This window comes from Vanacampus margaritifer, chromosome 3, assembly GCF_051991255.1.
Source record: "Vanacampus margaritifer isolate UIUO_Vmar chromosome 3, RoL_Vmar_1.0, whole genome shotgun sequence".
NCBI classification, from domain to species: Eukaryota; Metazoa; Chordata; class Actinopteri; order Syngnathiformes; family Syngnathidae; genus Vanacampus; species Vanacampus margaritifer.
The window spans coordinates 2,031,434-2,058,722 of record NC_135434.1 but is presented as its reverse complement, the minus strand read 5'-3'; the positions used below and the strand labels follow the sequence as shown (position 1 = coordinate 2,058,722).

Sequence of the window (27,289 nt, the reverse complement as noted above, 5' to 3'; positions counted from 1 at the left end):
CACGGTAATTATGCATAAATTATAGCGTTATTGTGGACAGAAACTAATGAGTGACGTTTGTATGACCGCTGGCTAATATGCAAATTTTCATGCTAATATTTTTCTCGCATCTTTTTCACTTTGAATATCAATAAATAGCAAAATACAGTGTATCTTTTTTTATTGCTTAAATTTTTCTGGTATTCATTTTAGTGCCAATTTTAATTTGTTTTATTTAAACTGTAAAACTTTATCCAAACTATAAATACAAACAGACAGTGCACACTGTAATGTTTTATAAACGGTATGTTTATTCATATATACATTAATATATTAATCTATAACCAAGAGAGGAGAGAATGTACAATGCAAAAAAAAGAGCTGTATATACAAATCAATAAATAAACAGCGGGGACAAGTTTTGTATTCTACATTGTTTTTTGTTTGTTTGTTTTTTAGTGTTGTTGGGACTGGGAAAGTAGTAAAGGAAGAGACTTCGAAAACTTTGTCAGTCTTTTAGTTCAAATGGGGGGGGGGGGGCATCTGACATCAGAGGGCAAAAAACATCAACACATCACACGCACACACTCAAAGCACCACAGAAAAGTCATGTCAACGCACCAACACACCAAACACACGCGTGCGCATACACCGTCCTCGTCACCACAGAAACACCGGCTGCACAAAGAAAAACACAATTTGCATCTTCTCATAAACTCACGCTCTCACTCTCTCACTCTCACACGCACACACAACGTCTTGTTGGATTGAAGGATGAAAGGAAGTAAAAAGCATGGAATTCCTGCAGTGCGGCAAGTGCAAAATGTGGTCCATCTTGCTGCACTTGTGGGAAAAAAAAAAGCTGGCAGCTCTTTGTCCAAGCGTGAAAAAGAAATACAAACTCAAAATTGAATGAAACCACAAGTTTGTTCAATTGCGATTTTGCAAAAGTAAAAAAAGAAAAATACCAAAAAAATATAATAATTAAGTGACACTTGACAATGTCGAGTAATACAATTATGTTCAAATGTCCAGTCAAGTGACATCTTGTGTCATGTCATGAGATGGTGTAACATATCAAGAGACACGTCAAGTGACGTTTCAAGTGATGTCACATGTCAAGTGTCAGTAGTGACATCATCTTAAGAGTTGTCATGGCAAGTAACGTTAAAGTGGCACATATGACATGTCGAGTGACATAACATGTATTAAGTGATGCCAAGCGTCACGGGAGCATCTTACATGTTTTGACACATCAAGTGAAGGAACATGTCAAGTGGTGTAACATGTAAGCGTCATATGTTGTGACATGTTGGCATGGTTTGTGATGATGTCATATCCGCAGTGCGTCTCGGGGGGGGGCTGAGTTACTCAATGATGCAGATCTGTAAAATATCATCAGCTTTTTCTTCAGGACATAGAAATAAATTGAAATGTAAATTTACAACTTTGTTCAAAAGTAAGAACATTTTTAAAAAAAAATCCAAAGGTTTGTTCCCAGCGCAAAAGGCAGATTACTTGTTTGGCAACTTGTCGCTGCACATCACATACACCAGGACACTTTTTGTTGTTGTAGTTGTTCACAGTGCTCAACATGAAGCTCACAGCACGCCGTCATCATTTGGACTTCATGCGCGTTGCAAATAAAAGCAAAAAAAAAAAAAAACGAAAGAAAGACAAAAATAAGTTGGCAGTGGTAACAGGCAAACTTTGTTTTGTGGCAGTGACGACAAAAAACAAAACCAAAACAAATTCATGCCATTTTTTCTCCCACCATGCTTTGCAGCCAGCGACATCCGCAGATCAGATTCCAAAGTGCTTCCTTTGTGAGAAGTTGAAAGAAGTCAACCACAACGCTTCCTCCGGTGCTCACGCATCTTATCCCAAGCCTTCCATTTCATCGTTTCACTTTTACATAAAGTGCTCAGCAGAAATGACTTGCAAGCCAACTGCTAAAGAGGGAAAAAAGTCAGAGGAAGAGAGTGGAGTTTTATACGAATAGTTTTTAAAAATCATGAATAACAAAACAATAACATATTTTTCCTCAGGAAATAATAGTTTTGTTTTGTTAAGATATATATATATATATTTTTAATATTTAAATAAGTAATTGATTTGTGAGAGTCAAGTCAGAATTTTTTTTTTTGGGGGTGGGGGGGTCATAATTTTCCAACCATAGAATTTTCACAGTCTAACAAGATTCAAGGTTCAATTTAAAGTGGAAAAACTCCGTAACAAATTAATCTAAAAGTGGTCAATTAGAGGTGCATAGAACATTCATTTAAGTATGTCCTCGCCCGGTTTCCGACTTTGTATAATTTCTTCCATAATAAGCTTTTTCTTCTTTTCAAGATGACACTAACGCTATTATGAGTTGTGACGAACATCCAACTTATGGAAATGATATTCTATAATACTGAATGAGAAACATATGAGCACGTGACTTGTCGTCATTTATGCCAAGCACTGAGCCTTCCTTGTGCAAAGTCATTAGTAAAAAAACAAACAAAACAAAAAACATTTATCGCAACAACAACAACTAACGGCTGGCACCTGCTAGTGGTCAAAAATTCAAAAACCGTCATTAAATTGGGTTTAGTTTCCAATTACTGTGGCGGGTGAAATCAGCAGCACCATCTTGGAAGCAAAAAAAAAAGAAGTATATATATATATATATATATACATATACAAAACAAAAAATACACGACACAGTTGACGTATGTACTGTACATTGTTGACCCTCCCATCAAGTGTCATTTGACTGATGGCCTGTTTGTCAACACGGACGGCATCCAGAAAATCCGGATTCTGCCCACAGGGCGGCGACGTCTGTCTGACCACGTGTCAACACGATGAGCATCTAGAACATCGCCAGGATGCTGTTAAAAAAAAAAAATTCCATTCAGCACATCCATATCGTGCCCACAAGACAATGTCTGTTTGTGTCAACACTGTTAGGAACTTCCAGATCCTACGCATGGGACATCAACTTTTCACGTTTGACCACTCGTGTGTCAACAGGATGAGCATCCAGAACATCGCCAGGATGCTGTAAACGAAAACAAAAATCCATCCAGAACATTTGACCAAGTGTCAAAACGGGGCATCGGTGACATCTGGATTTTTTTCCATGAGACAACGTCAGGTTGAGCGTGTGTCAACACAAGGCCAGGATGCTGTAAGAAAATCCCAAAGTGCGAGCGTTTTCCGGGCTGCCTGATGTAAACAAGGAGGTGACTCCGCCCACAAATTGAGGTCCCGGGGCTTCCCGAGGCCATACGAAGTGCTAAGGTGCTCCAGGTGGCCGCTCTTCCTCTCTCTCCCGCCCTCAGAAAATCCCTTTGGCGATCTTCAGTCCTTTCTGCTTCATGCGGGGCAGCGTGGAGCTGGCCACCGTCTTGGCGCGCACGGGCCGCGCCGGCCCGCGCTTCTTCAGCACAAAGTCGTAATTGGCGCTGGAGTTCATGGCGTAGAAGACGTTGGCGTTGTCGGGGATGCGGAGCTCTGGACAGAAACACATGGATGGGATCAGGTTTCGGCAAATCCGAGTGAAGGCTTTTTGAATGTAACTTTAAACTCATTTAAAGCCCACGTCGTACTGTATATACACACACATTGGTACACACACACATATATATGCCTTTACTGTTTATATATTAGGGCTGTCAATTACAACTATCGTAATTAATGGCATGATTTCCATAGTTAATTTACTATTAACAGGGATGTGATTTGACCAAAGTGAAATTATCTGAAAATTTAGCTGGGGGTCTGGGGGCCGCCGGCACCCAGCTAGGTCCAGGGCAGTGCCCTGGTGGGGGGACAAGGGGGGCATAGCCCCCCGGAGCTCATGGGTTTTCCGTGTTTTTAAGTACTTTCAATGCACTCACATGACAAAGAAATAGACAAAACAACAGCATAAATTTTCAATGTACATTGAACTATCCCATATAAAATGGCAGTTTTAGTCAACTCAAAATCAGTCACATTCAAAAACATTGGACTGCCTTTGCTTTTAAAAACTATCACTGAGAATATCATCATATCTAACTACTGTGATTACTAAGTTAACACATAAATAATGTTGAAGAGTTCAAATTTCATGAACAAATAATTGTATCATGACCAAATGAAAAGTAACTCATATTAGAGCATACCACAAATGTCTTTGTTATAGCAGAAGATGTTATCTGTCGGAGTCATGTGCATACACAATGAACTACTAAAAAAAAAAAAAAAAAAAAAAAATCGGAATTTTTTTTTGTGGGGGAGATAAAAAAAAAGCGGAATTCCGCGAATTAGCGGAAAAATCACATCCCTGTATTAATCGCATGTTATACCTGTTTTGAATGTACTACCAAATATATTTTTCAAGCTTTTCTCTTAACATGAAAGTGGACAAATATGGCTAACAAATACAAATGTGCTTGTATCATTTAGTTCATTGATATAGTAATTTTATAGTAAGTAACTAGAGTAAGTGCAATTTCTGCAAAAAATGACGTGGGAATGCTGAAGGCTGAATGTTTATGAAGTAAATTGAAAGATAAATGATGTGAAAATTACAAAGTATTAATTGTAGTTGAAAGATAATTGAATAAAATGAACACGTAAACCCGGGAGGCGTGAATTTTTTGAAGCAAGTTGAAATTTATATGGAAAAGTGTTATCTGAAAGTAGCCACCATTCATTTAGATGGAAAAGTGGAACTAATAATATCCAATGGAAAAATGCAAAATAATTGAAAAATATATATATTTTTAAATCCCTCAATAGCGTTTCCAGCATTCCCACAATTAATAAAATTACAGTTACGGTTAAAAGGAGTGTGAAACTGAGTCATAGATTTGTGTTGAGGTACGTTTCTGCCACTAGGTGGCATTAGTGTTTCATGTTGGACGTTGATGAAAGGAACAGTAGATTTTTCCTTGGAATATGAAGCAACTCGTGGACTACAGGCCATTTTGTCCATTGTAAATTACTAGTCATCTGTCCCCGCAACCATTTTATTTATTATTTTCAAAAAGTCAAGGTTACATAACCACTAACAGTGGCTGCAGACCGTTGTCAAGATAATACCTTTATCTTCTGAGATCTTCTGCACCAGCTCGTAGTCTTCCGTTTTTTCCCTCTCCAGGTTGTGTTTGATCATCGCCTTGCGGATGACGGCCGGCGTCTTGTCCTGACTGGTCACCTGTGCAAAAAAGACAAACGTCGAACTCACGGACGTCCAAAAGTTTGAATGTGGTGCGCCAAATGTGGTCCAGACGTCCTACGCGAAGGTTGCGTGTTTACCAGGATGCTCTTGTACATGTTTCCGTTCTCCACGTCGAGGCTGACGCGTATGATGCAGCAGTCGTCCACCTGCTGGTTGTAGAGGGGCAGCGACAGCGTGGAGTAGTTGGACACGGCCGACACCGAGCGCTTGTGCGAGCGTGACGCCGACAGCGACAGCGCCGTTGCCGACGACACGGATGACGACGACGCCGTGCTGGAGCCCGACGCCGAACCCGAGCTGGAGCCCATCCCCGACGTGTCCAGAGACGACAGCGACGTGCACTCCCAGAACTGCGACGCAACATTACAGACGAGGAGAGGAAAGCTTTCATCATTATTATGGAATTTGTATTTTCGTTCATGAAAGTGAAAGTAAAATGTTGAAAGGAGGAAGTGAAAGTGATGTTTCGAGGAGAAAGCAACATAAAATGAAGGCGGGAAGTTAAACGTGTTTTAATGAGGCGAAAGTCAAATTTTCTTCCGAAGTGGAAATCACACTACACACATCACATTACAGAAGTGATTTGGGGTTTTAACTCTTTGACTGCCAAAAACGTTAAATAACGTTTAGTAAAATCCTATGGAGGAGTGCCAAAGACGTTAAAAGACGTTTTTTTCAAAACAGAGGTGAAACTAACCATTTTCTATTGTTGATTACTGAAAAACGGAATAAGGTAGAAACAAACTTTTTTCCCTGATGAAAGATGAGAGTCCAATCTTTCATTTGATAGTATGTGTGTTTCCATAGTCCAAACACATAATTTTCTGTGGACCTTGAAAGATCAGTCAAAAATGCTTAAATCGGCTGGCACCCACGGCATCCCTTTTCTAAAAACGTCTGGCAGTCAAAGAGTTAAGGAGGAATTTAAAATAAAATCTTTTAAGGAGGGAGTCAAAAGTAAAATTTACTGCAGAAATGGTGTCGTCTTTTAAGGAGGAAGTGAAAGTAAAATGTCCCGTAGCAATGATGTCATCTTGAAGGAAGTGAAAGTTAAATGTTTTAGGGAGGAAGTGGAATGTTTTTAAGCAAAAGTGAAAGCAAAATAATCTTTTAAGGCAGAAGAGAAAGTAAAGTAATATTTTAAGGCGCAAGTAGGAGGTAGAAATAGCAAATCATTTTAAAGGTGGAAGTCAAAATGTTCTCAGGAGGAGGTGGCGGGAAAATGCACCATAGATACGATGCTGATGGAGAAAGTGCAATTAACTCATTCACTGGCAGCCATTTTCACAGAAGGAATCCTCTTTGCTCTCGGCTGTTTAACTGGATTTGGACTGAATTTGCAAGGCCCACATAATGTGTTCTCTTGCTATAAAAACATGGAACCGACGACCAAAAGAAAAATTAGAGTCTCTTCTTTCATCAGGAAAAAAAAAAAAGTATATTTCTATCTGTTTCTGTTTTGCAGCAAATAGCATTAGAATATAGCTAAGTTTCATCATTATTCACAAATCTGTTTAGAACAGTGGGGGAAAAGAGCTTGTTGCAACATGGCCCTGGTTGATCTCTCTCTCTCTTTTTGTAATAACTACCATTTCTTTGTCTTTGGGACACTTAAAACATTTAAAATAGAACGTATTTATACGTTTTTTTTTGGAGCAAATGAGTTTAAATGCGTTAAGAAGCAAATCAAATGTTTTAAGGAGGAAATGTACTGTTGGATATAGCGTCGTCTTTTAAGGTGGAATTGAAAGTAAGCGGTACCGTCGAGGTTGTGTCCGCAGCCGAAGTTTCTCTCCCCAGCACCGAAACAGAAAGTTTCACTGAAGGCGTGGATGTCTAAAGCCAAACACAAATTATTATTTAAAATAACGATTCTAATGAAAAAAAAAAAATATTGTCAAGTCCGCCAGAGTGGCGTCGTCAGTCTTCGGAAGGCTTCACCTTCCTCTCGAGTCCCTCGGGCGAGTCCGAGAGGAAGCTGGCGTTGACGTCCTCCAGGTCGGAGCCGCTGGAGCTGACGGAGGTGACGCTGAGGGCGTCGCCGCTGTCTCCTCCGCCGCCTTGGTACGGTCGGAAGTGGGCGTGGTCAAAGGACTTTGAGTGGGAGCCCACGCCGGCGCCGCTTCCGGCCCCCGAGCAGCCTGAGGAGCCCTCTGCCAGCTGCCGACTGGACGCACAAGAGACGAAACATCAGGACTCACCATTCACTTTCTGTAAGTCGACCTGGACAGTTCCCAACTGAAATTCAAACCCTAACCCTGGCTTGCAACCCTAATTTGAAACCTTATCTCAAACTTGATCATTTCTAATTAGAACCGTTACTTGTATAACCGGCTTCAAATCCTAATTCGAACACTAACTTTAACTCCAAAAAGTCATTAAGAAAAATGAAGAGTAACTTCCAACCCTGGCTTGAAACCTTAATTTAAAACCCCACCATTTGCTTCAAAGCCCGATTCAAAACCCAAACTTTTTGCTTAAAACCCTAAACCTGTCTTAGAAATGCAATTTAAAGCCCTATACCAAAATTAAACCACTAATTTGAAACCATATCCAACCATTAGAAAAAGCAACCCCTGGCAAGGATGAGTTCAAACCTAAATTTGAGCTTTTAATTTCGGCTTCAAACCCTAATTTGAAACCCTAACTCCTGCTTTAACCCCCAATCCTGTTTTGTAACCTTCATTTGAACGCCTATTCTCAGATTTGAAACCCTCATTTTGAAAACTAAACTGGAGCTTTGAACCTTGGCTTGCAACCTTCATTTTGAACCACTAACTTAAGCTTGAAACCCTAACCGTTCTTTAGAACCCAATCCATGGGCTGTATTAATTTTGCCTTGAAACCCTAACCCTGTCTTAAAACCTTAATTTTAAACCTTGACTGTGGCTTCAAACAGTAACTTGAAGCCCTAATCTAGTCTTGAAACCCTATTCATGAAAGCCTAACTGTAAGCGTCAGACCTTAATATGTCACCTTTGTTCAATGCCCTAACTAACCCTGGCTTGGTAGAACCCTAATTCAAAACCCAAACGTTGGCTTCCAAGCCTTGCCCTTGTTCTAAGTCCTAAACCTAAGATTCCCCAAATTCTGAGCACGACGTTGACAAACAACCATGTCTTTTTCAGCCTCTCCGCATGTGTAAACAATCCGATGCTAAGCTAACAGCGCTAACTCACTCGCTCCACCGTTTCATGATGCCTCCGTTCTTCTTGGCTCGCAGCGTGTTGCTGGCCGACTCCGAGAGCGGCTCGATGTCGCACGACAGCTGGTAGCTGCGGGACAAGAAGGGGAGGAAGGGTCAACCACTTTTTGACGGATGCTTGAAGGCAACGCCGCAAATGGCGAGCGGTCACCTCTCGGCCTCACTCAGCTTCTCGGTGGAGGCAAACCACTCGCGGAAGTGCGTGTCCTGCGTGAAGCTGTAGTTGTTGGACGCCAGCTGCAGCAGTTTGATCTGCGCAATCACCTCAAACTCCTGGAAATGGGGAGAAGGGACACGTTGAAAAACATGTCAACACTTCATAAACACAAGATAATTAAAAAAAAAAAAACATGACAACATCACATAAAAAACACAGTATAACATCAATAAAACAAAGTACATTAAGTATAAAACAAAAAAATAATAAAAAATAATAAAAAATTATAAAAACATGTCAGCATAAAAACATACAGTATCAAACAAATCAATAGCACATAAAAATACTTTAAAAACAAGTAAAAAATCACGTAAATGACATTTAAAAAAACACACAAAAATGTCATCACCACTTCAAACTCACAAAAAATGTCAACATATGTAAAAAATATTAGATACAAAACACAACTCCGTGTAAAAACAGTACTACTTTACAAAAACACACGAGAAAACAACATAAAAACACCATCACATAAAAATATAGTCAGTGCCACGTAAAACCCCCAAACAAAACGCAAAAAAATACATATAAAAACACATGAAAAAATGAAAACTACATAAAAATCCCATCATTACAAAAAAACACATCAAAACCATGTAATAATAATGATATAAAAAAATTCTAATTACAAAAAAACATCCCCCCAAAAAATCCACACGTCACCAACATCATGTTCAGAGAAAATCACATTACACATGCATCATGCTAAGCTAAGCTAAACTATGCGCTAACGGCACGTACCTTTCGTCTCTTCTCAAAGTTGATCAGACCACCCTAAAAGACACAAAAGCAACAACCTTTCACAAATGATGACCAATAAAATGACAACATAAACGGCAGGAATAAATCATGACATTTAATTTAAAAGTGCAGCGTGCAAAACTTTGGCTTTTCGAATGCCGTGCCGCGACAGGACTACGCTGACCTCGGTGTAGTCCTTCATGGCCGTGTCCATCATGACCAGGTCTGTCAGGAAGGTGCCCAGGTAAGGAATGGTGCCCTGCATCACTCCCTGAACACAATCACAGTGAGTGGACGTGGCGAGTGTGTAGTGGTGCCACTAGATGGCGCTATGCTGTACCGACCAGGTCTCGCTGCTGCTGGTGTCGCCTCTGAGCTCGTTTGGGATTCATCTCCAAAGTAGCAAACTTGGACGTCCCTTCCTGAAGGGCCACAACAGAAACACAAACGTGTTTCATTCTGCAGTACACTCACCATGTTCTTCTTCGTCTCTGATTTTGACATAGTACCCCCCACCACCCCGGGTTCATACTGAGACCACATCTCTCTTACAGGCTATGTTTGAGTCAAATGTTAAGAAAAACATGCAGCTGGATGTTTAACGTCCCATACATTTAAAACACGTCCCCCCCACAGTTTTATGTTAAAATTAATTTCTTTATTTTAAGTGACAGTCCGCCATGAGGTTACCAGGTCTCATCATGGGGGTGGTGGAAGAAAGGAAAAATTTTTTTAAAAAAAACTTGACCCTGAGCAGTCACGCCGCCTCACAGTGAACCCGTGGCCGTCCAAAACGTTGTCACCCGCTGGCTGAATTTCAATGACGCCAACGCAATGAAGAGACATGACGACCACAAATTGGGAACTAGCCAATCAGAGGGCAGCTGTTTGAGAGCCAATCCGAGCAAAGCTTATTTCCATATTGAATATTCTTGAGAAATCCCGTGAAAGACAATTTTCACCCAAAATAATAAAATGGAAAAAAGGGCATGCTGGGGCATTTCCAAATTGTCAAGGAAACCCAATTTGGACATTAAAAAAAAGTGTTTTTTGAACAATATTTGATTCAAATTAAACATTTTCATCATTATTACAAGGGACAATGGCATTATGAAGAAGGGCTCAGATTTTTATAAGGCCTATTCTGATATTTGACAAAATACAATTCTGATTAATCTGCCAATTACTTTTTAAAATATATAATGAAATAAAATAGTATTATGAATTACACGACAAGATTTCATTCATTTGACTTTACATCAGAGAGAAAATCGGCCCAAAAAAAATCAGCTGATTTGTAAGAATGGTAAAAAAAAAAAAAGTGTGAATCCTTCGGAATCTGCCGCCATGACACGGCTTAGTGATGCAACAGGCACGCATCAGGAGGCCAGCGTGGCCTGCTGCTGGCAGCCGATAGGGCCGGCCGACACCCCAGGATGTTCCCCTCTACACTCTTATCTACGCCCGTCAGACGACCCGGGTCCTCCAGTACGTCACGCGCGCTCACGCCACAGGGATTCCCCCTCATACACGGCAAGAGCGTCTCACCTTCACCAACAGCTCCCGGCTGAGCGAGTAGTTGTTGTCGTCTGAGAAGATCTCGGAAAGCTCGCGGAAGGTGCGGAAACTCTCCCTGTGGATACAAAAAAAGCTCTTTCAAAAAGCGCGCACTCCAACCAAAGCATTTGAGGTTTGAGGACAGACCGAGAGACTTCGTCCCAGGTCCTCTTCAGGCGGTGGACGGCGTTGCACTGCAGGGCGGAGAGGATGGCTCGCAAGGATGAGAAGTTCTTCAGGATACGACACTCCTGAAGGCAACACGCAAAGTGTTAAAACATTTGTTGACGCACTGAAATGCCAGAAAAAAACAACACGACCTCCATAAAACACTCCAAACAAGGGTTAGGGTTTGAGAGAAGTGTTGGAGATCCAACCTGCGTATTAAAGCAAGGTTAAGGTTTCAAACCTGTCTTAGGGTTTCAAATTGGGTTTTAAACAAGGGTTGGAATTTAAAACGAGGGGCTTTTAAACAAGGGGTAGGGTTCCAAGCCAAAGTTAGGGTTTCAAAACAAGGAAAGTGGCTATTAAGATGTGGGTAGGGTTTCAAATGTGGGTTTTAAACAACAGATAGGGTTCTTAGAAAGGGAGATAAATTGGGGTTTTAAGTCTGTTTTGGGGTTTTAAACCAAATTCGGGTTACAACCCAAGGATAGGGTTTCAAGCAAAGTATGTGTCACGTTGGGGTTTCAAACAAGAATTGGAGCTTCAAAGAAAGGTTAGAGATCTAAGGCAGGGTTAAGGTTTGAAATTTGGGTTTTGAAAAAGGTTAAAGTTTGAAAATAGGGTTATCTTTTCAAACAAGGGGTTTTAAATGAGTCTGCAATGGGGTTTTAAAGCAAAGGTAGGGTTTCAAACCTGTGTTAAAGTGTTTCGCAATGAGGGTTTTAAACAAGATTTATGATTTAAACAAGGGTTGGAGTTCCAAGTCAAGTTGCGGGTTTCAAATTAGGGGTGTAAACCTGGATTAGGGTTTCAAAAGAAGGATTAGGGATTCAAATTAGGGCTCAAAAACAAGGTTACGGTTTGGGTTTAAAGACTAGCTTAGGGTCTCAGACTGGCATTTTTTCTGCTGGGTAATTGTTTTATTTATTTTTTTTACTGATTTTGACCTTTTTCCCAAAAAAGAACATTTAAAAAAAAAACTTTTTTTTTGGGGGGGGGGGGTTATCTCATGTTTTTAGTTGTTATAATATGGTTGTAACGTGTTGTAAATTTATCAAGCTTATATGCAACATTTTTAACAAGAACATCACGCAAATCAACTTGCGATTGTGATTGGTTCGTTAAGATCCAATCATGAACCAGCAGTGTTGACATCATCCAAATGATGCGTTTTATTGGTTTAGACACGCGAATATGTCCACTGGGACCATCTACGGGTTTGAAGAGGTTTTAAACAAGAGTAGGGGTTCTAAATAATGGTTAGGGTTTCAATAATGAATTTCAAGTTAGGGGTTTGAAGCCCGGGTTCGGTTTTCCATCTTTAAAGCTTGTATTAGGGTTTCAAGCCAGTGGTTGGAAAGGCACTTTTGCAGGCCCCGGCGTCCTGACCCGAGCCACGTCGATCCACCTCTCCAGGAGTCGGGCCCTCTGGTTGTGCTTGAGCGCGGCGTTGCTGAGGCTGGTGCTGATCACACAGTTGGTGACCGAGTTGAACTGGGCCACGGTGGCGCGGATGGTGGGCGCCAGGTGCTCTTTGCCCTTCTTGTCGCGCTGGGACCAGATGCCCCCCAGGCAGTGGTACGGGACCACCTTCTTGAACAGGTCCTGCGCACAACCGCACACGCTACATCATTTTGTGATGTGTCAAGACAAAAGCGTTTGCGAGTGGGACATTTTTAAAACGTGCATGCTGACTTTATTCGGCACAGGGACCAATCAAACAAAAATATCAAACCCATGACTCCGCCCCCCTCGGCTTTGAGCCGATTCAAACATAACGTAACGTAATTATTGTTACATTGTAGGTTATTGTTATTTTTCCCAGTTATTGCGATGTTTCATGTTGTCATTCTTTTCATACTTGATTGTCTTTCATCATATCGCGTTGCTCACCGCGTCCATTAGCGTGAACTGCTCGGCCACCATGATGGGGTCGAATGACAGGAAGCTGAAGGTGGGCAGCTCGTCCTCAAAGCCGCTCTCCTCCTGCGTGGCGAACGGGCAGCCCAAGTGTTCGCCTGACAACGCAAGATGAAGAAGTCATTTTTGATTTTCAAATTAGAGTCTTATGGTGTCAAGCCAGTGTCAGGGTTTGTCGAGCTAGCGTGCAATTCAATTACGCCTTCGACTCAATAACAAAACAACATCAAGTCACAAGACACGCTTACATCAGCCCCACCCTAAACCCCCCCCACAAGCGCAAGCTGACGTTCCCGCTTTTTTTACCGTCAGTTTCGGGTTCGCACTGCTGCCGTCTGTGGAAGTGTGCCAGCAGGTTGCGGGCGCGACGCGCCAGGTCCGAACCGGGGAAGTGAAGGTGGAGGTACGACAGAAGCTGGTGGAGGCAGTCGTAGCCCGGAGGAGTCCAGAAGTCCTCAGAGTACTGGTCCAGCCACGCACCCAAGATGGACGACACCGTGCTGCGCGACACATATGGGCACATGCTAACGTCATGCTATTTTCATTCTTGAGCTGCAAATAGGCTAAAGCTACAAAGACTCATGAATGAGATTTGTAAAGCAAATAAGGCGTCGTCTCACTTTCTGAGCTCGGTGCAGTCGTCCTGACAGACCCGATGCGCCGTCGCTGCGGGAACATTCTGGAGTCTGGCGTACCTGACAGGGGAAACAGAGACACATTTTAAGACACAAAAACAACAACAAAATGATTGGTTAGGGTTATAAACAAAGGTTCGGGTTTAGCAAAACGGTGTGAAGCCAAAGTTAGGGTTCAAATTGAGTTTCAAGTGAATATTGGGCTTTTTAAACAAGGCTTAAGGCTTGAAATTAGGGTTTGAAGCCAAGGTTTAGGTTTTAAATTTGAGTTAGCATTTTCCAGTTTCAAACTAGAGTTAGAGATTCAAAGTAGGGTTTGAAACCGAAAATAGGGATTTGTTAGGATTTAAAACAAGAGTTAGGATTGCAAGTGAGTGTTAGGGTCTCAAGCCTGGATGAGGCTTTCAAACGAGGGCTAGGTTTTGAAGTCATAGTTAGAAGTTCAAATTGGGATTCAAGTGTTTGATTTTCAAAGAAGGGAATCGAGAATGGGTTAGGGTTTCAAATTACAGTTTAAATTCAGGGATAAGGTTTGAAATTCATGCTTCAAACCTAGTTTAGGGTTTCAAGTCAAAGTTAGGGTTTTCTAAGTAGGATTTTAAAACTGCGTTTGGGTTTTGACGTGAGTGTTAGGGTTTCAAGACGGGATTATAGTTTAAAATTTGGTGTTTACAAGGATTAGGGTTTTAAATGAGCGAGCGTTAAGGTATGGGTCAATCAATACCTGTTGAGCAGCAGGTCGAGCACCTGCTTGGTGGTGGCGAAGGATCGGTAAGTGCAGAGGAAGATGGTGACGTAGGTGGAGTCTTTGCCCTTGAAGGCGGTGACCATGTACTCCACCAGCCTCTCCAGAGTGCCCGCCTTGATGGTTCGCACCTTGCACGTCTCGTACAAGCTGAGGGCGGCGTCCGTCTCCACGCCCAGCCAACGCTGCCCCTTGCTGGACGAGTGGTGCAGCTGCACCTTGCGCAGCGTGATGGTGAAGATGGCGTCGTCCTCCACCTCCTCGCCGATCTCCTGCGTCGAGCTCTAAAGTGGGAAACACAAACAAAACAAAACGGTAGATTAAAAAGAGCGTGTGAAAGGCAGAGAGGCGGAAGGAAGGAATTGAGGGGACTTGTAAATGTTCCCCCGCCCGGATCTGACATACCAATTATGACGATCGCTGTGAAAGAAAGGCACATTTTGACTTTTTATTTTTCAAAAAGCCCCTTCTTCCACACTGCCTACCAAAGACGACTTTGACGTGTGAATGGTACTGATATGGAAGTAGGTGAGGTAGGACAGTGGCTGTGTGTAAGTTAAGTTTTAAAATGTTTCTTGTTTTGCTGTTACAGCTGCGTGAAAGGCACAGGTGTGGAATAAAGGGATGAAAGCGTCAATTTTCCAAGCTATGACAGTGGCATGTGTAATGTTTGAACATTTTACAATCTAAACTGTAGCAAAAGCCCCTTTCACACCAGTGAACAAAGTCTATTTTTTGCCTGGGATGCAGTAATGTGTGAAAGGTACCAACATAAAATTGGGAGAGGCAAGACAAGAAGCCTTTTAATGTTTAAAAAAAAAAGCCCCTTTTACACTGCCCATAAAAGAGAGCTTGTGCCCTAGGACCCTGGATGTGTGAAAGGCACCAACGTGGAATGAAGGGATTAAGGGAACGGAGGTGCCAAATCTAATCTGCTAATTTTGCAAGATCTCTGTTTACGTTTTCAAAATTTTCCAAAAGCCCCAAATCAAACATGACTGCAAAGAGTGAAAGGTACTACTACTGATAAGCAAGCAAGCTGTGTGAAAGTTATATTTTCAAACACTTCAATCTCCTGCTGTAATAGGAAAAAAACAAAAAAAACTAGTGCTGTCAATTTTTTAAACTAATTAATCGCACAATATTCCATAATTAATCGCGATTAAGCACTTCTTTTTTTATTACCACAACAGTGGTCCCTCTCTAAATCGCGGTTCACTTATTATGGGTTCACTCTATCGCAGATTTTCCATAACTCATACATAGCGGGGTTATATTTTGCGTTTTTTCCCCCCCAGAAATTATTATAGACGTGTGTTTTCATTCGATGCATTTGTCTGTGAATGGAGAGACTTCCATTTTCATTGTGTGTAGGTGAATGGATGAATTATTATTTTATTTTATTTTTTTTAGTGTCAGTGGATCTCTAGTGTGTCATGTGATCACCACCACCACCACCATCAGCAGCAACGTGACCACTCCCACTTGGTGTCAAGTGACGTCCAGCAGGACGCCAGGGAATAAAAGAATGGCGACCATTGAGGAGGGAAGCCCTCCACTTCAGCAGTTTAGCGCTTACGTAATCCTCCGTGTGTTTGTGAGCGTGAGTTGGGGGGAGGGCGTGATTATTGAAGGTGAGGAAGTCAGACAGGAGGAAAAAAGACCAATCTTTATGATGTTGTTTTTGCTAGATGTGTGAAACCATTTTTTTCCAAACCTGTACCAGTACTAGTGTTACTTATTCACTACTTGAGCCCTCAACAATACAGAGTAACGATACGTCTAGTACTTTTGATCTATACATTTTCATCTAGGGTTGCAGAAGCTAATGTGGGCTGACAACATATTAGCTTTATTTTTGTTTTGGCATATTTATTCTATATTTCTATTTATTTACTAAATAAATTGTGACAACAGCGTGAATGACTTCAAGTAGTTAAACGTTTATTTGAGTCAAACGATGTACTTGCTTTGTCGTGCTAGCTAGCTAGCTAATTATATTATGCTATATTTTATATTTAAAAAAAAAACAATGCTAAAAAAGTAACTACGCAAAAGCAGTATTTTCTTAAAGGCTTAATTAAGACGCTAAATATGAAATAATTATTGAAACTTATCTTATTGCATCAGTGCCAACACCAAAAAAAGGCTTAATAACAGACAATGATTGTGTACATTATGCAAAATACTATTATTAGTATAGTTCTTATTCTTTAAATGTATCTACCTTTATTTGATTCTATCTTTTTTTTTTTTAAATCTGTTTTTATTATGTTGCTGTTGTTTGTTTTTTTACATTCAAATGCCCAGAAAAATACCTATGACTAATGATAATAATAAATAGTATGATTAACAATAATAATAACAATAATACATTTGTTTACATAAAGTTTTTAGAATTGTGTGTATAGCGCGCCTACTTCTTAAGGTGCTGATAATAAAATATAACATTTTCACTATAGTAACTGATTGATATGTTATATATTGTATAAATTAAGCTGCCGTGCTTGGTATTACTACTAAATCAATAGTACGACTGCATCCGTTTTTGCATTTTCTACGATGACATTGACTTCCCTTTTTATTGGCATTTTTAATTACTGATTTTTTTCTTTTAAGTATTTGTAAAATCAGTGTTGCAAGCTTTGTACTTTTTAGTGCCCCTACAGACGCCTTGAATAAAACAGCAACAATAATAATAATAATAATAATAATAATTTTGATACCGTTTCCAACAGTCTTGTTTGACATTATGTACTCAGACATCGTTAGAAAGTGTTTCTAATTTAAGTGTCCTGCGTCTACAGACAACAACCGGACCGGCAAAGTCCCCGCCCGCTCCCGGATCCATCACCCCAGCCCTGGGCCTCACCTCCAGTTGAGGCAGATCCGGGTCGAGCTGCGTGAAGCTGTGCAGCACCACCGGGCTGCGGCCGTCGGACATTTCCAGCCTCACCCCGTCCCAAACGTCCCGCGCCCGCCACGACGACTCGAACATCTCGGCCGGGCCCGGCTCGACGCCGCCTACGAAGCGGACCATGGAAGCCCCGCGGTGACCGAGCGAGATTCTGCCGTCACCGCGGAGAACGCGACATTTCGGCGGCGGCGATCGCTCGCTGCGTCGGCTTGGAGGCTACAAACAAGCAGCGGACGTTTTCTTCGATAGACGACGATGGTGGTTGATGAAGAAGATGATGATGCGTTTATGGGAATCGTGACTCAGAGGGGGACTTTACTAAACCACGCCCACACATGCGCGTTGCCTTCGCGGCCTTCGGAGATATCTACATTTCATGCTATTTGTGCTGAGGTAGCCTGGCAACAAAAATAACTGTACGTAAAACTGATTTTACTCATGTCAAATTGTTATTTTTTTCTTAGATGAAATACTGCCCTAATTTTGTAAGTTATATACAACAAATAAACCAACCGATGTGACTCTATTTGATGAATAAACTTTTTTTTTTTTTTACAACAAAAGGGTCAACAACGCTTGTGCGTTGACACAAAATGCCAGAAAATAGCACAAAGCACAAGTTTCCAGAGTGTCACTGAAGGGAGCATCGTTATATAGTGCCTCGGGAAAACGGTGGTTGTTTTGTTGTGCACAACACGCACACACACGCGCGCGCGCCACCCGATAATTGTGTGCCACTGCCCCCAAGTGGCCAATGTGTTCTTTGTTTATTGTCAGGGGGTGTCTAGTATTACATAACTTTAAAAAAAAAAATCCCCTCAGAATCAGGATTGGGCAGATGTGTCTTAAAAAAGTTGGGGTAAAACATCTAGAATACGAAAAAAAGACAAGAAAAACTACTTAGGGGGTAGTAAAAAAAAAAAAAGGCAGATGACCATAGAACAGTGAATAGAACCGACTGCCACATCTGAAGGCCTGGACCATTCATAGTTTGTACATCCAATACCATTAAAATAATTGGATAATAGAGGATGAAGAAGAAGAGACTGGCACAAATAAAAATGTATCTCTGCACAAAATGCCATTGTGGTGTAAACAAACCACCAAAACTAGACAGTATTGTTTTTTATCTGTACAATAAAGAGAGAGAAAAAAACATGCAAAAAAATGACACTAGAATTAAGTTACATTTTTTTAGACAGTGGGAAAAAAAGCCATATTTTGATGAGAAAATTATTGTATTTTTACCAAATAAAGAATCCGTTCAACAGGATCAAATAAGATTTTGTCTAGATAAGAAGTTGCCTATTTTTGAGAAAAAGTTGGAGTGTTACGAAAACAGTCTTGTTTTTTTCATGAAAAAAAGTTTTCTTTTTTTTTTTTTTTAATTATAAATGTTCAAATGATTTTACGCTGGTAAAACAACAAACATTTATTTAAATGTTTCATTTATTCAAAAAGAATTCCTGTGCAAAATTTCAGACAATAATGTTTACTGTTTTTAAATGAGTTTTAACATAAACTTAACATTCATAGTTTGTGCTTACATGCCCACAATTAAGTAGTTGGTAGCTATTGTAAACATGTCTTGTAAACCATCCATCCAGCATTCTGCCACTTGTGCAAAATTACAACTCACAGAAACTTTTGAATGTAACAGAACATAAGAACAGCTTTTAATCATCCCGAAGACAAAACTCGATTTAGCCCATTTTCAACGTTTCGATTTTCAAAATGACGATGCATCGAATTCATTTGATTTATTGCCCAGCCCTACGCTTGCTGAATTTACTGAATTCTTAAAAAAAATGACTAGTTTTGTAAAATTAATCTTTTTGTTTTTCCCCCAAAAATCTGACTTTATTTTTCGTAAAATTCTGAAAAAAATACAACTATTTTTCATGACATTATTAGTAGTAGATCGAATCTTTATAGTGTAATGCTCCTATTAATGGACTATAATGAGCCATAAAAAAGGATATTCCCGTTTATACTTGTTTGGCCGCTAACAAATGTCCAAAATGGACGCCTCGGCCCTCATTTTGTGCTTTGTTCCTGCGTTTTGCAAAAGCGAGCCCAACCTGTGTTCCGGTCCCGTCAAAGTCTCCCGCCTCCCAGCAGCCTTCCGACCGGACCAACAGTCCGCAAGTCCAGCGGCTCCAACTCCCCATCTCCGAACCCCCCGAAAGGACGCCCGCTGACACACGCTGCTGCTGCTGCGCCCCCTTAAAAGTGGGGCCAAACCCCTGGCGGACGCCCTCGCTCTCGCCGCATGTTTGCTTTTCCAGCTGTGTCAACAAGCGCAGGAACAACACTGGGAAAAAATTAACTTGTGGAGACTTGAAAGAAGCCCGGCCCGGGTGAAGTTTGTTAGCCCGCGAGCTAGCGACGAGGGAAGTGAGGAGACATGAAAGTGAGGCTCTAACAAAAAAGGTGTGGGAAGGTCCCAAAAAAAAAAAAAAAACGAAAAGATTGATTACACACACCTAAGGGCGCGCTCACACTTGGCATATGCGAGCGTGCAGCGAAGCGGTGTCACACAATTATTCCCATGCAATCGCTGCTTGCAGCTTATTCGCGATAACCGCCACCTTCGCACAATAGAAACGTACACAACCACTAGAAATAGCAAAGTGACAAAAGGCTGCCGTGTTTGGGGAATTTTCACCCCCCCAAAAATCTTGGAATGGACACTTCGAATGCCTCTAACATTTTCCATAACAAATACATTCAGGGAGGAAAAAAACAGGCACATACATGACCTACTCTGCTTTACTCGCCAATGATCTTCCATTTGCGCCGGTTAAATTTTAGGGCAAGTGTCGATGTTTGAAAACATCAAAGTAGTTTTGACCCGTTGATGTCTCGGAATTTTGGCCTGTCCGAACAATTGTCACACTTAACTCATTCACTGCCATTGACGGCTATTACCGTCAAAAATTAATTTTAACTATTTTTAACATTTTTTGTATGTATGTATGAAAACCTAGAATTTTTTTATTGTACATTTAGAACAGATATGAAATTTGTGATTAATCGCAAGTCATGCGATTAATTATGATTAAAAACTTTAATCGCCTGACGCCCTGAATTTTTTATAATTTTTTTCTCTTTTTTTTTTTAAATTCATTCACTGCCTTTGACGGCTATAAACGTCAAAAATTCATTTAAACTATTTTTATTAGTTTACATTTTTTTCCCCACTTTTGTTAACAAGAGTATGAAAACCTAGATTTTTTTTTTTTATTATACATTTAGAACAGATTTGTGATTAATCGTGAGTTAACTAGTGAAGTCATGCGATTAATTACAATTAAAAAATTTAATCGCCTCTTGCCCCTAATTTTTAATAATCTTTTTTTTAATGAATTTATGGCAGTGAATGAGTTAAAAAAAAAAAAAAAAAAAACACAATTCGTTCTTTTTGACCTAAAACCGTATTTTAAGTTGGAAAAGCCTTAAAAGATAAATGACTAACATTTGTGGCAACAATGTTAGTTAGCTCAACAAAACAAGCAAGTTGTCCTTAACAACTCATTCAAACCCAAAAACGTATAAATGCGTTTTTTTTATATGCTATAGCATGCCGAAGGCTTTGATGCAGCCTTTGAACTGAAGAGGTGGCTTGAAGCAATGGTAGTTATTACAAAAACGGCCAGCAGGTGGCAGCAGAGTATAAGAGATCAACCAGGGCCACGTTGCAAACAGGCTCTTTTTGACAGTGTTTTCAACAGGTTTGTGAATAATGGTGACACTTAGCAATATTCTAATGCTAGTTTCTGCAAAACAGAAACAGATGGAAATATACTTTTTTTTCCTGATGAAAGAAGAGACTCCAATCTTTCTTTGGAGGAAACGGAGGGCAATTTTGTTTCTTAAAAAAAAAAGAAGATGTTTTGAGGCCGATGGCCATTCTAATAACCAATTCATCAGCTGACTAATTTTAGGGATATTATAATGAATACAGCAAACTCATTTCTACATTGTGCACCGCTTCCGAATCTGACCATCGCCAAAAAGTGACAATTAGCAACTCACCCCCGCACATTTGGACATTTAGCATAAGGCCTCCTTGCGACGTGAACTGCGCGAGCCTGTATCGCGCCCTGAGGCTCCTCCCACAATATGTCGTGCCGTATCACTTCATTTTTAATCGATAAAAAGATGTCAGTCAACGAAGGCGCAGGCTGCGACACAAGGAGGACATTAGCGGGAATAAAGACATTAAAAGTTGGGATGATTGAAAGGCGGGGCTCACTGTACGAAGGCTGCTCGCGGATATTTTTATCACAAGCGTCACTATTTCCTCCGCATGGACATAGAAATGAGAAATATGATTAAGTGTTGGTGTAAAACTCAAAAAGGAATTTTTGGCCATCTTACTAAACATTTTTGATTTTTGACATTTTTGGAGCGTTCCCAATGACACACTTCAAAACAAAATTCTACCAAACGCGTGTGAAACCGTGAAACATAAATCGCTCATTCTTGAATCAGATTACAAAAATAACACAATAAGAAATAGAAATAAACACAATTCAGCAGTAGGGACAATAAACACTCGAGGGTGTCTTCACCTTTCACAACATGCTCACACAAGCGCGGCGAAGACCAGACCAGACATGTACAAATCACACACACACACGCACACGCACACACACAAAGTAACGCTAACCTTATACCGGACTTGATAAGCCAAGAAGTTAACCCTAAATTAACTTTGAAACTCTAACTCAAGACTTGAAAACTAAATTAAAACTCTCATTTGAAGACGTCTTGAAACTTTTAAACCCTACTACGAATCCTTAACAATAGCTTGACACCCTTATTTAAAAAACAAAGGACTGTCTTGAAACCCTAATCCAGGCTTTAAACCATTATTTGAACTCCGAATCCTATTTTGAAACCATAATTTGAAATTCAAATACAAACTTTGAAACCCTTATCTTAACCCGACTAAATTGAAACCCTAACAAATACTTGAAACCCCTAACTCAAAACTCTTATGTTATCTTGAAACCCTAATTTAAAACCCCAACACTAATTCAAAGGCCTAATATGAAAACCAAATCCGGGTTTGTAACTCAAATTGAAACCCCAACAAAGGCTAGAAACCCCTAACTTGAATCCCTTATATTGGCTTGAAACCCTAATTTAAAACCCCAACTCTTGTTTGAAACCCCAATTTAAAACCCAAATTCAGATTTATAACCTTAACTTGAAACTCTGACACAGGCTTAACTTGAAACCCCAATCCTGCCTTGACACCCTAACCCTGCTTCAAAACCTGAATCTTGCCTTAATTTGAAACCTAAATCCGAGTTTGAAACCAAAATAACACCATCAAGAAAACCCCAATTTGAAATTAGAACTCGAAAGCCTGAACCTGTCTTGATACCTTAATTTCCCAATTGAACTGAGATTTAAATGTAAAAGTGCTCTCAATCAAACGTACGCGCTTTGAAACGCTCCTCTTAGGACTTTCCCATCGTTTCCTCCAGAGGACGACCAAGGCTTGGACACACATGCATATAAACATAGTGGTGGTGGCGCCCCTCACCAGGTGGTCCACCAGGTATATGGGCAGGTGTAACGTGCCCATCATGGTGGCGGGCTGCTGCGCCAGTGCCCGCGGCACATTGAAGCTCTCCTCCTTGTTGTTGCATCAACCGCACCCTGGTCCCGCACTACTAGTCCCGCACTACTAGTCCCACTCTACTAGTCCCGGGTTTATTAGTCCCCATTTACAAGCCCCAGACCGCTTCTTGGTTCATCCGCCGTTCCTCAGCCGTCACTCGACCACATGTCGCCGTCATGCAGCAACGTGCTCGCTTTTCGCGTCCACATTGATGGATTGTGGGGGGTTCTGAGGGGAGGGGAGGGGTGGAGGGAGGCGACTCCTCTCTCTCTCTCTCTCAGCCCTCGCTCTTTTTTTCATTCTCTCTCTCCTATTTCTCTCCTCATCTCTCCCTCTTTTTTGCCCCATCTCCCCCGCCTCTTTCCTTCCTTAACACCATCTCTCTTTCACGCTCTTTCTTTCTCTCCACAGTCCCTTCCTCCCTCCAGGCCTCCTTTTTCTCTATCCCTCTCACTATCTTTACTCTCTCACTCACTCATTCATTCATTCATTCCCCCGCTTTTCCTCACCCTTTCATCCTCCTCTTTCTTTTTTTGCTCTCTTTTCTTTCTCTCCTTCTTTCTTTCTTTTTGTCTTACCTTCTTTCCATCTGTCTTACCATCTCTCTCTCTCTCTTTCTTTCTTTCTTACTGTCTTACCTTCTTTCTGTTTGTCTGTCTGTCTGTCTTTACACAAAGTCGCGTGCAGGTATCTGACGCACCGATTTCAAATCCAAATCATTTGGACGTTTTACATTCTGCAGTGTTGTACAAAAGTAACAAGTTAGGAAGCTCCCCCCCCCGCCGACCATGTTGTTGTTGTGATTTGGCATTTTTCCCGCGTTGCTGCACTGCAGGAAGTGAGAGTGAAAGCTGGCCTTTGTGTGGCCAAACAATCAAGCTGATTTACAGCCTGTGTTACGCCTCCTGCCACCTCGCGAAATGCAGCGCAATGCGCGATTACGTTTCCAAAGTAGGGTTTCAAGACATGGTTAGGATTTTAATCCAGAATTAGGTTTACAAATTAGGATTTCATGACTGGGTTAGGGTTTCAAACAAGAGTTAGGATTTCTAATTAAGGTTTAAGTAGGGTTTCAAACCAGATTCAGGGTTTTACATTAGGGTTTCAATTCATGGTTCAAGCCACGGTTGGGGTTTCGAGGTAAGAATTCAAAGTCGGGTTTCATGCCTTGGTTATTGGGATTTCAAAGACGGGTTCGATTTCTAGTTTGGGCTTCAAAGCAGGTTAAGTGAGGGTTGTAAGGTAGGGTTAGGGTTTCAAATTAGGTTTTTGGGACAAGGTTTAAGACTATGTTAGGGTTTCAAATTTGGGTTTTGGTCATTGCATAAGGTTTCAAGTCAGAGTTATAAATTCAAAGGGTTTCAAGCCAGGTTTAGAGTTTCAAGTTAGGATTTTGCAGCCTGTGTTAAAGTTTAAAGATAGAGCTTCCAAGTAGGGTTTCAAGCCTAAGCCATTTTGAGTTAAGGTTTTAAGCCAGTCTTAACATTTTAAGTGAGCACTTCAAAATATGTTATGGTTTGAAAATAGCGTTTCAAGCCTAAATTAGAGTTTAGAGTATAAAAGTAGGGTTTCAAGTCAAGTTTAGCGTTTTAAATAAAGGTTGTGATTTGATTTTAGGGTTTTAAAATACGGTTTCATGCCATGGTCAGGGTTTGGGTTTCAAAGTAGGGTTTAAAAGTCAGAATTAAGGTTTTGATTTTAAATCAGGGTTTCGAGCCAGGGTTCAATTTAGTTAAAGGTACGGTTTCAAGCCACTATCAGGAATTTAAATCAGTGTTTCAAATACAGGTTGTAACCGTCGGTTAAAATCCAAGTTGAAGTTTAAAAGTAGGGGTTGAAGTTAAGGTTTCAAATATTCTCAAACAAACTGTTGTCTCTACGGTAACGTGTGTCTCGGTGTCTATTACTTTACATGAGTGCTTCAGCGACTGGTGTGGTCAGTGTGTTTGGTCGTCACCTCGCCCGCCCTTAGCTCCTCTTGGCGCCGGGCGCTGGCGGTGGGCGGCCATGTTTGACGCCAGTGCGTGGGAACAAAGCGGCCATTGAGTCACTATTCATGTGCTAATGACGCTAGCCACGTAGCGGAGGATGTCCCGCACATGAATGCGGTTGTCATGGAAACCAGCAGCCACAGGAACCACTTCATGTGGACTCACTGACAGTGCAAATATTAATGCAACTTTTACGCCAATCACAAAAGTCCATTTTAGTGCAATTGAAGTCTGCCCAGCAACAAGTGACTCGATTTACATTCAGGGATTTATTTATTTATATATTTTGCTTACCTGCCTCTTTTTTGAGTTGTTCTCTTTATGTTTTAACATCCTGAGTCTTACATTTACATAATTTAAAAAAAAAATTGTGTCATTTTTTTTAATACACTTTTGCTTATTTTTGTCATTTTAATGACAAAAAAAGTTCCCCAAAAATTACAATGGGTAATATTTTTAGGGAACTGTAAGAATTTTTATGGCTTCGACCCGTCAGCCCTTCTTTTGGATGTTGTTGATGTTGCAAATGATGTGATCGGTGAAATATGTTTAATAATATGTCCGAAAGGAAAAAATGAAATTAAATATTTATGAGTCTACAGAAAAAAATATTGACATTTAACACTCATCGCAGTTTACAGACCCCACAATGAGAGTTCTTAGCCTTTGGGTTTTAAAAATGGGCAAGGTTTTACATCCATAATTACCAACACAGAATTGGGTGTCAACTAGCAAATTTTCAGACTTCAGAAGTAGTAACAGCGATATAATGGTGCTGCGTGAAATTTTATAGGGCAGATAGCTGGGCCAGAGCTGTGAAGATTAACAACAGAACACACCCTTCTTTTCTTCCCGTTCTGCTGAAAGTAATCATCGCATTCCAACTATTCCGCACATCACACCAATGATCTGATTGAGGGGATGCAGTGTCTCTGTGTGAAAGTGAGCACAGTTACAACAATATCCCGCCTGCTTTTGCCGCATTCTGCGTAAAAGGCACACGCTGGTAAATGCCGGCTTATTTTGATGCATTAACTTTGTGGAAATGATGTGTGAAAGGGGCTACATTGAGCAGAATCTCTGTTTGAAAGTAGTTTTTTGCTACCATGTGTTGGAGTAATCAACCACCAGGTTCTGTATGAAAAGCAGAGGAAGAGAAATATTTGATGCCACAAGTTGCTGTAGTAAATAATTGCTAGTTTCTATGTGGAAAAACAAGCCCAACAAAATCCAGATCTACTTTTATGACTGTTTTTAGGATCACTATGTGAAAGGGGCCCAATACCGATACTATCACACAGTAAGCAATCGCTGGGTTCTGTGTAAAAGGCAAGGGCGGATTGCAACTTTGTATTAAAGGGTTTTTATGTCTAGTAGCAATATTTGCTGTAGTAAACAGTCGCTGGGTGCTGGGTGAAAAACAAAAAAACAACACATTCCAGATCTTCTTTTATGTCTATTTTGCAGGATCTCTGCTTGAAAAAGCACAATTCTGATAAGGTGAAGATAATGTAATTAAATAGGCACTTAGTGGTCGCAGGTGATGCTAATTAGCCGCATGCAAATGAGCCCTGGGTCCAGGTGTGCTTTTGGAGACAAAACCTGTTGTTTTTTTTTACCTGTTTTTCCAGCATGATCATTCTCTCGCTGTCATGACCTTCATGAGCGTGTTGAGGTGCACCTTCAGTCGGCCAGTCAGTCAGTCGCTCCCCTCAGTTAGCATCCTCATCGAGAGAAAGGGAAAAAATGACGAGCGTGGGGGGGAAACGGGCTAACTAGCTTAGCCGCGATGCTAATCCACAGCTTCGGTGTTTAAATGTCCTCTTCGCCGCCAGCATGTCTCCACATGGCGGTGTGGGGGGGGGGGGGGAGAAAAGCACCGAGAGCTTGAAAAAAAAACAGCCAGCCGTGGAGCTAATGGGGTAGTTTAGCATTAGCCGGCTAAAGAGCGAGCGATGGTGTTTATTTGTCTCCTCCCGCTGTCATCCAAAAACAACACGACATCGGCGGCGCGGGGGAGAAGATGTCCTCCAGCGTCGGTTCTCCACACCAAACCTCCATCATCATCGTCGTCGTCGTCGTCGTCGTCATCGTCGTTGTTGTCATCTTCCCCGCTGACGAGCAGTCGCCCCGGCTGGATGCGGCGATGCCACCGCGACCGTGGATGCTTTAATGGATGCTCGGCAAGGCGGAGGCGAATCTCTGCTTTCGTGACCAGTGCTACGCCGTTTTCGATGCTCGTGAACGCCGCACACGTAGCATGAGCGCGTACAATGTGGAAAGCGGTAGAAAATCCGGAGGGGCATGGAACGCATCGCAGTTAGCTGGGCTACATTATTTCTTTGTGGCGAGGATGTTTAT

At 41.1% G+C, this 27,289-nt stretch overlaps 1 protein-coding gene across 3 annotated transcripts; it reads right to left on the bottom strand.

The window, feature by feature from the left end:
• Positions 1-270: 270 nt before the first annotated feature.
• On the bottom strand, positions 271-27,161 carry LOC144048517 (ral guanine nucleotide dissociation stimulator-like). 3 transcript variants are annotated; one of them, XM_077560593.1, is made up of 18 exons: positions 26,548-27,161; positions 14,362-14,666; positions 13,623-13,697; positions 13,309-13,502; positions 12,976-13,100; positions 12,472-12,687; positions 11,065-11,168; positions 10,909-10,993; positions 9,705-9,782; positions 9,545-9,631; positions 9,361-9,393; positions 8,554-8,675; positions 8,377-8,472; positions 7,139-7,364; positions 6,959-7,033; positions 5,275-5,547; positions 5,059-5,173; positions 271-3,483 (listed from the first exon to the last, which is right to left on the bottom strand). In XM_077560593.1, exons 1-18 carry the CDS (start codon positions 26,566-26,568, stop codon positions 3,308-3,310), a joined length of 2,406 nt encoding a protein of 801 aa, XP_077416719.1. In that variant the 5' UTR covers positions 26,569-27,161; the 3' UTR covers positions 271-3,307. The 3 variants fall into 3 exon arrangements, with proteins under 3 accessions (XP_077416719.1, XP_077416718.1, XP_077416717.1); XM_077560592.1 differs by lacking the exon at positions 26,548-27,161 and adding an exon at positions 19,381-19,509; XM_077560591.1 differs by lacking the exon at positions 26,548-27,161 and adding an exon at positions 17,255-17,600.
• Positions 27,162-27,289: the final 128 nt, after the last annotated feature.

Bases quoted from the DNA above. Each gene is read 5' to 3' on its own strand.
- LOC144048517 (XM_077560591.1), bottom strand. From the start codon at position 17,422: ATGGTCCGCTTCGTAGGCGGCGTCGAGCCGGGCCCGGCCGAGATGTTC. The intron at 13,503-13,622 runs GTGAGACGACGC...TGTGTCGCGCAG, and splicing joins GACTGCACCGAGCTCAGAAA to CACGGTGTCGTCCATCTTGG. The intron at 8,676-9,360 runs GTACGTGCCGTT...CCCCATTTCCAG, and splicing joins ACTTTGAGAAGAGACGAAAG to GAGTTTGAGGTGATTGCGCA.